The 7,630-nt window shown below is 40.6% G+C and overlaps 1 protein-coding gene across 1 annotated transcript; it reads left to right on the top strand.

The window, feature by feature from the left end:
- The first annotated feature begins 625 nt into the window (after nt 1–625).
- Nucleotides 626–7,524, top strand: LOC136531175 (protein CTR9 homolog). The gene is made up of 12 exons (XM_066523875.1): nt 626–1,034; nt 1,165–1,480; nt 2,239–2,305; nt 2,426–2,617; nt 3,623–3,723; nt 4,546–4,632; nt 4,723–4,839; nt 4,924–4,987; nt 5,075–5,289; nt 5,427–5,511; nt 7,193–7,293; nt 7,390–7,524. Exons 2-12 carry the CDS (start codon nt 1,340–1,342, stop codon nt 7,522–7,524), a joined length of 1,305 nt encoding a protein of 434 aa, XP_066379972.1. The 5' UTR covers nt 626–1,034; nt 1,165–1,339.
- Nucleotides 7,525–7,630: the final 106 nt, after the last annotated feature.

The following is a 7,630-nucleotide window of genomic DNA, read 5'->3' as shown; positions in this document are numbered from 1 at the left end:
CATACATGATCCAATGAGTATAAAATTTTTACTACAGTTTAATCATGTAATAATTAGCCCACCATAAAAATTTTATCACAATTGGACCATATAAACTGCAGCTATGAATTATTCTAATTAATTACAAAAAGCATAAATCTAAAGCCACAATAAAAACTTTATAATAAAGCATAATATATTATATATTCACTGTGTAGATCTACTCATGTGGAGTCCAACAAAATTAGATTTTCTATTTTATGGTTTTTCTGTGATTTACTATGATTTTTCAAAGATTCAGCCAAAATAAATAAAAAAGAAAAAGCCAAAACCACCTTCAAAATTGCTTATAACAGGGTCAGGGAGGTAAGATGAATGATTTTAAAAGTTGAGGGGGTGTTTTGTGCTGTTTTGGAGTTCAGGGAGGAAAAACGGATTTTTGCGAAAATTGATAGAGGTAATGTGGACCTTTTTCTTTTATTATTTTCCATAGAAAATAATGGCCGCCCTACTCAGGCCCAAAAGTTCCAGCCCAATCAAGTTTTTTCTGGCCCAGCCTGAAGAAAAAAACGCTCAGATCTACCTATGGGATATGAGTCAATCGGCAGCCCATGTGTGAAGCCGAAAAGGCCTAGCCCACCCGGCCATCAGCAGCGTATTCGCATCTCCCCGTATCGCTCGTTCCTCACATCCTCTCCTTCTCGTTCCTCTCCGGCAGAATTCGTACTTCAGCCACCGGCGGTGGCGGCACCCTCCACCCCTCCGGTTCTCGTCAATCTTTGCGCCCGACGGCTCCGGCTCCACGAAAGCTCCGGCAGCCTGCGGCTTGCGCGGCGGCGCCCCTAGCAGCCCAGGGCTGATGCAAATCCAGCAACATCCTTCAAGGTCGGTTCCCACTCTGTCCGGTTTCTAGATCCGCCAGTGAGTCAGGCAGAGGCGATCACGTGCGAGGCTGCGGCGGCGAGGAGCTGTCCTGTCCGGAGGGGCTCTGCGCGAGGCGAGCCACGCAGCGGCGCAGGGCACGGCGGTGGCGAGCACGTTCTAGGCGCGGGCAGGTAATGGCATCTTCTTCTTCGTTATCTGTAATTCAGAAAAAAAAACTCCTCTGGTGCTAGGACGACTCTTCTTGGCGTCTACTAGTGTCTTATATAATGGCTCACAGATGTCTCTACCCTTGTTCGACAGGCTCGTCTTCGTGTAGCCCTACCCGTGCCGCGGTGCTTCTCTGCAACTCCATCTGCCCTGTCGACCGCTAGCCGCCGCCTCTTTTATCGGGGCGCAAAAGACTGAACACCCAATTGCCAAGGGCTTCTGTTTCTCTCCCTTCGGCGGCGAAGGGGGAGTGAGAAGCACCGGGAAGATGACGAGCGTGTACATCCCGGTGCAGGGGACAGAGGAGGAGGTGCGGGTGGCGCTGGACCAGCTTCCCCACGACGCATCCGATATCGTCGACATCCTCAAGGCCGAGCAGGCCCCGCTTCATCTCTGGCTCATCATTGCCGTACGTCTCCCTTTTCCGTCTATCTAGTTATATACCGCAACACCAAGGAATCCCCAATGCTTCATGCGATTTTTTTTTTTCTGTGGGTGCACTTCTATGCGTCGTTGTGCATCCTTGCGTCTAGCCACAAATTTAACTGGAACTTCTAGAGCTAGGGTCGCGCTTAAATTTATGCTTCCGTATGGCCTTGGGAGGATTCAGGTGATCTTGATGGTTACTGTTGAATTGTTAATGTATGCTGAAGCAGTTGCTGAGATTACCTTTGTTCTGGTTCTGCAAGGTGAACATCCTCATTGAGGGCAGATGGTATTATAGCCAGTAATGTTCCAGAAATCATAGCTCATAGAAGTATAGAACCTGTGATCTTGTTTGGACAAATAATTTAGTAACATGGAGAAATGCATTTTTTTGGGTGTGTGTGGTGGTGGTGGTGAGGGGGGAGATACTTGTGCTCCAATTTTTCATTAGCCTAGTACAAACATTAAAAGGAACAAGAGCCACTACAGAAATGACAAGACAAAGCAATTGCATGCAATGATGTACTCTGTAGCAGCATTGTTGTGGTTTCTTTTGGTTGTTTATTCTTATATATCCTGCCTCTGATGATTGCATGTCTGGTCATGATCTGAATCTTGCACCTACAGATGTGCCTTTTTTCAAATTGTTTTGGTCTTTCTCTCAAGAAATGATTTTTTTAATAAATGTATATACTTATTCAGTTGCAATTTTTATTTCTTGTTAATCTTACTTGTGCACAGAGAGAATACTTCAAGCAAGGAAAGATAGAGCAGTTCCGTCAGATTCTGGAGGAAGGATCTGGCCCTGGTTAGTTTTTCTTTGACACTGGAAGTAGTTTTTATTATTAAACCAAAGCATATTTGATTTTCCTTTCTAGTTCTATTTCTGAAAGACTCGAATCTTTTTATCTGAATCTTGTCTCTGCAGAAATTGACGAGTATTATGCTGATGTGAAGTATGAACGGATAGCAATCCTTAATGCTTTGGGTGCTTTCCATACTTTCTTGGGAAAGGTTGATAGAGCACCACAGAAGGAAACACATTTTAAAGATGCAACTCAGTACTATAATAGAGCATCAAGGATAGATGAAACTGAACCTTCTACATGGATCGGAAAAGGTTCCACTGTCTTTTAACATTTTAAACCTCTTACATATGTATTGTTGTTTTATAGCTTTCCTGCACATCGTCATGTGGTTGCAGGATGAATGACTATTACATTGGATGCACATGGGAGAAAATAGGAAGGGTCCTTTTGTAGTTCTAATTCGCTGCAACAAGTAGTTGCCACACCACAATGCATTCTTAATGTGATTGGGCAGCTATTCTTATTCTGATGTTGTTGTCTGATATCATTATTGATTTTGAGAGAAACTAATGTAGTAATGTTACTTTTTCTGATTCAGAATTGATGTCATTTTAGCCTTCTCAACTTCTCTCAAAATACATACCATCCCAGAATTTCAAGGCACTTTGACTTCCTTGCCCTTGCTCAATAAATTCTATCACTGACACAAATAGATGAATGGCACACCACTTGCCAACAAGGCCATTTGAGTCACATTCTTAATCCTTCTGCATAATACACTCCCTTCGTTCCAAATTGTAATGCCCTGTTTTTCAGCACTACTTCAGCAGAACAATGTTTTTTCTCTCACAACAAATCAGCATCAGTAGCAGTACAGCCAAATTTTCTCTCACAACAAGTCGTTTTAGCTTTGTACTAAGTCCAACTTGCCAGGTTTGACTAAGGATATAGGAAAAATATATTAACATCTACAATATGAATTAAATGCACTATCAAAATGTACTTCATGGTGCATTTTTTTTCTCTATAAAACTGTGTCAAGGCTAGAGAATTTTGACTTAGGACAAAGCTAAAATGACTTACAATTTGGATTGGAGGGAGTACTTCTTACTGGAGGGTCCGAGGGTGTATTTATTTAGGTTACTCATTTTGTCTAGTATCTTCCTTTTAGCATGTATGCCCTGCTGCATTGGTATGAAGTACCCAATTCAATGCCTTTTTTCATCATATATGTACTACATTTTGGATGATTACTCCATATTGTCCTTTACCAGGATTGGAGCTTTCAGTATGCTCATATGTCAATGTTCCTGCAGGTCAACTCTGTGTTGCCAAGGGTGAGTTGCAAATGGCGTCTGACTCATTCAAGATTGTGTTGGATGAAGATGGGAACAATTTTCCAGCTCTACTTGGTCAGGTGATTTTTAGGTTGTTTAGATGGTCCCATAAGGCCATAAGGCCATAAGTAATGAAATATGGATACTTTCAAATTGTTTCTCATGTGGAGTCGATTGTAAATGCTGATGCATATAGTTTTGCCTTTCTTGGTTATGATTTAAGCCAGTGGAAGTGTCACCATGTTATGTGTTTCTACAATAGTTTAATCATATCTTAACATTTAAGAGCTGTTGAACATTTTAGTTCCATGCCTTGTCATTGTTTGTTAAATGCTTGCTGTTTCACTACAACTAGTTGTGTCTTGTTCTGTATCCTTTAATTGACTCTTTAACATGTGTAAGATGATGGCATAACTTACTTGGATGATGGGTTCAAGGGCAGGATTTAATTGATGCAATGCTCTGGGCCAGTTCTGGAGATGAAAAATAAGACGGGAATGTTTTTTTCTTATTTCCTGTTTGATCCCAGGGACCTGCGTTTCTCCTTAATTGTGCGGAGCTCCAAACAATAGAATCTACATTTGGAACCGATTAACAGAAAATTAGATTTGTATGGGTTCTTCTTAATTAAGCAGGGTTTCTAAGTGACCAAATATCTGTCGTGAATCGTGATAAAAAAGCTTACACTTTATTTCGACTGTAAGTTGTGTGCTGCTACAGACTTATCTTTGCTGCTGATTCAGTGACATACCAACTTGTGTTCTGGGTACAACATAGATTCAGATAGAGAAGCTTTCATTTTTTTAATTTTCTGGGCAACATAATAAATATACCATTATTTATTGATATATTTGATATTTATTTGTAAAATCCTAATTTATTTTTCAAATCTGCTGTCACAGGCCTCTGTTTACTTTTTGATGGGTGAAGCGGAGCAGCAGCACAAAAAATCATTGGAGCATTATAGGAACTCATTAGATCTCTACAAGGTCAATAAATAATAATAAATGATTATCTTACATTGATACTTGTTTGTGACATCCTGACAAATTCCCCTGTTGACTTTGTACACTTCTTAGAGAGCTCTTCGGGTCTATTGCAATTGTCCTGCTGCTGTAAGGCTTGGTATAGCCTTTTGCCGATACAAACTTGGACAAGTAGAAAAAGCTCGTCAAGCTTTTCAGCGAGTTTTAGAGGTCAGCATTATTTCTTTCACTGGGCAGAAAATTTGTATCTAAGGTAAATACATTTCCTTAACCAATGCAACTTAAACTTTACAGTTGGACCCTGAGAATGTTGATGCTCTAGTAGCACTCGCAATCATGGACTTGCAAACAAATGAAGGTAAATTCTCTGCACAGGTGTGAGGTTAAAATCTTAAAGTTGCTTGATCCCCCTCTTTCTAATTTGAGCGTTTCAACTTGCCTATAGCTGGTGGAATTCGGAGGGGAATGGAGAAAATGAAAAAAGCATTTGAAATCTATCCTTATTATACATTGGCACTCAACCACCTTGCGAATCATTATTTCTTTACTGGCCAACATTTTGTGGTTGAACAATTGACTGAGACCGCTCTTTCTTCAAGCAATCATGGACTACTGAAATCACATGCTTACTATAACTTAGCCAGATCGTACCACAGTAAGGTAATATACTCTTTCCATGTACATATAAAACTAATAGTGGTCTTTTACTTGTTTCTTTGTTGGCATTTTGGATTCCTTTGTTAAAATGGCCAACCACATTTATTTATGCATATATTTGGTATTTTAATAAAATGCAGGGGGACATTGATACTGCCGGACGATATTACATGGCATCTGTTAATGAAATCAGTAAACCACAAGACTTTGTGTTACCATATATTGGTAGAGTTTCGTGTGCACATGCTTTATCTTTTCAATTTTGTTTACCATTGTTTTACTTAATAATGTCTCAGCATTTATGCATGCCCACGTTTTTTCATCAATATCAGATACCACGATATAATTTATTATCTATCTGATTTGCATGCATTGGATCCTTCTTTAGCAGGAGTAATCATGAGACCTTTGTGCTAACTAACTTGATTAAATTGTTCTATTCTTTAAATTCCATAATATCCATCATCTTCATTCCAGGTTTTAAGGCGTCGCCTAGGCGTCCAGGCGCTAAATAAACCTGGGCGTCCAGGCGCTAAAAAAAATCTGGGCATCCCCATTACCATGACTAAAAATCAGCAAAATGAGAGAGGAGGGGAGGCAGAAGAGAAAGGAAGGTGGATTGGGAAGGCCAAGCACTTGTATCTGCTCCCATCCCCATCGGTTCCAGACACTATGGCCATCACAGACTTCTGCAACATCAGATATCTGGGAGGGGCAGCAGCAGTCAACAACTCTTGATCTGCGATCTGCAGACGACTGGAGGGGATCTGGAAGGGGGCGGCACCAGCAGTGAGGAAGGGGGGGTGGGAGGGAGGGAGCGCATATGGAGAACGGGAGAGGGAGGGACGGAGGCAAGAGTCGCTCAGAGAGGGGCAGTGGCGGCGGCGCTGGAATGCTTGTCGATGGTTTGGGGAGGTCTGCGGGTAACAGAATAACAGATAGGTCATAGAACATGCCAGGAAGGATATATGGCCTGGCTGGTGGGCTGGGCCTTTCTTAGTGTCTTATCCTTCTTCTTTTGTTTTTTTCTTTCATGCTGCTGCTTTGAAGTTTCTTATAATCATATGTCATCGCGTTGCCTCGCCTTATGATCGCCTAGGCGATTGGAAGGGGGGTGGCTTGCCACATCTCGCCTTAGCGCCTTAAGAACCTTGCCTTGATTCTTCTCTTTGAACATATGATCATCATAAGCTGACCATTATTATCCACTAGGTTTAAGCACACATTTGATGCAGAAAAATTCTACACCTAGTAGTCTACACTGAAATACTGATTGCGAACTACAGAATCTAATGCACTGTAGTACTGAACGTTGTTCAGTAGTAGGCTCTCAGTAGCTAGTTTCCATGGCTTTATATTTGAACCACAGCTCAATAAAAGATAATTCGTTCTTTGTATAAATTCTTCTGGGTATAGAAGGAAACAAGATGAAGTTTTTTCGTTCAAAAAGTATATGTTAGATAATTACTTATAGTTAAATCGGTAGGATCGTTACATATGTCCTCGAGGTGTGAGTCAGGTTGGCTTCTGTTCATAGTAGAAGTCCACAATCAACATTGAACTGGAAGGACATGCATATCATGTCTATCTATGCTGTACCTACTGAGCCAACGAAACATTAAGCACAGTATAATATCAATCAATTAGTTAATGTGAGTGCCATATTGTTATGGTGTACATCTTTTGTGTGCCGTCAAGTAAAAATTGAATGGCTCCCACACGAGCTTGATCATAAACTACCTGTATGACATCCAAAATTAACATTTAACAGTTCTAATTTTCTTTTCAATCTTCTTCCTTAGGTCCACACATGATGCATGCAGCCTAGATTAGCATGTTTGGTCATTTGGAGCACTCCACTGTATATTCAGTTGATGTTTATAACACAATATATGATCTGAATCAGGACTTGGTCAAATTCAATTAAAATTTGGAGACCTCAAAAGTTCACTAGGTAGCTTTGAGAAAGTTTTGGAGATGCACCCTGAAAACTGTGAAAGTTTGAAGGTAAGGCATATATATCTAATCAAACACCTATTCTCCGTTCATCTATTTGCTACATAGTGTTGTATTTGTGAAATGATTTTATGTTTCTTCTTCTAGGCTATTGGTCACATTCATGCAAAATCTGGGGAAACTGAAAAAGCTATAGAAACCTTCAAGAAAGTTACCCGTATTGACCCAAAAGATCATCAGGTACACTTGCCCCCCCTCCCCTCAACCATTACCTTCATGTAGTCTTGTGGGTCAAAAAGAAGTGGTAACATGGTCCCAAAACATGACTCTGGCACTAATTTGTTTCTAACATGGCAAAACATAAATAGTACAACTGCTTTCCAGGATG

This window comes from Miscanthus floridulus, unplaced genomic scaffold (assembly GCF_019320115.1).
Source record: "Miscanthus floridulus cultivar M001 unplaced genomic scaffold, ASM1932011v1 fs_294_3_4, whole genome shotgun sequence".
NCBI classification, from domain to species: domain Eukaryota; kingdom Viridiplantae; phylum Streptophyta; class Magnoliopsida; order Poales; family Poaceae; genus Miscanthus; species Miscanthus floridulus.
The sequence above is the reverse complement of the archived record's forward strand: the minus strand, read 5'-3'. Positions and strand labels throughout refer to the sequence as shown.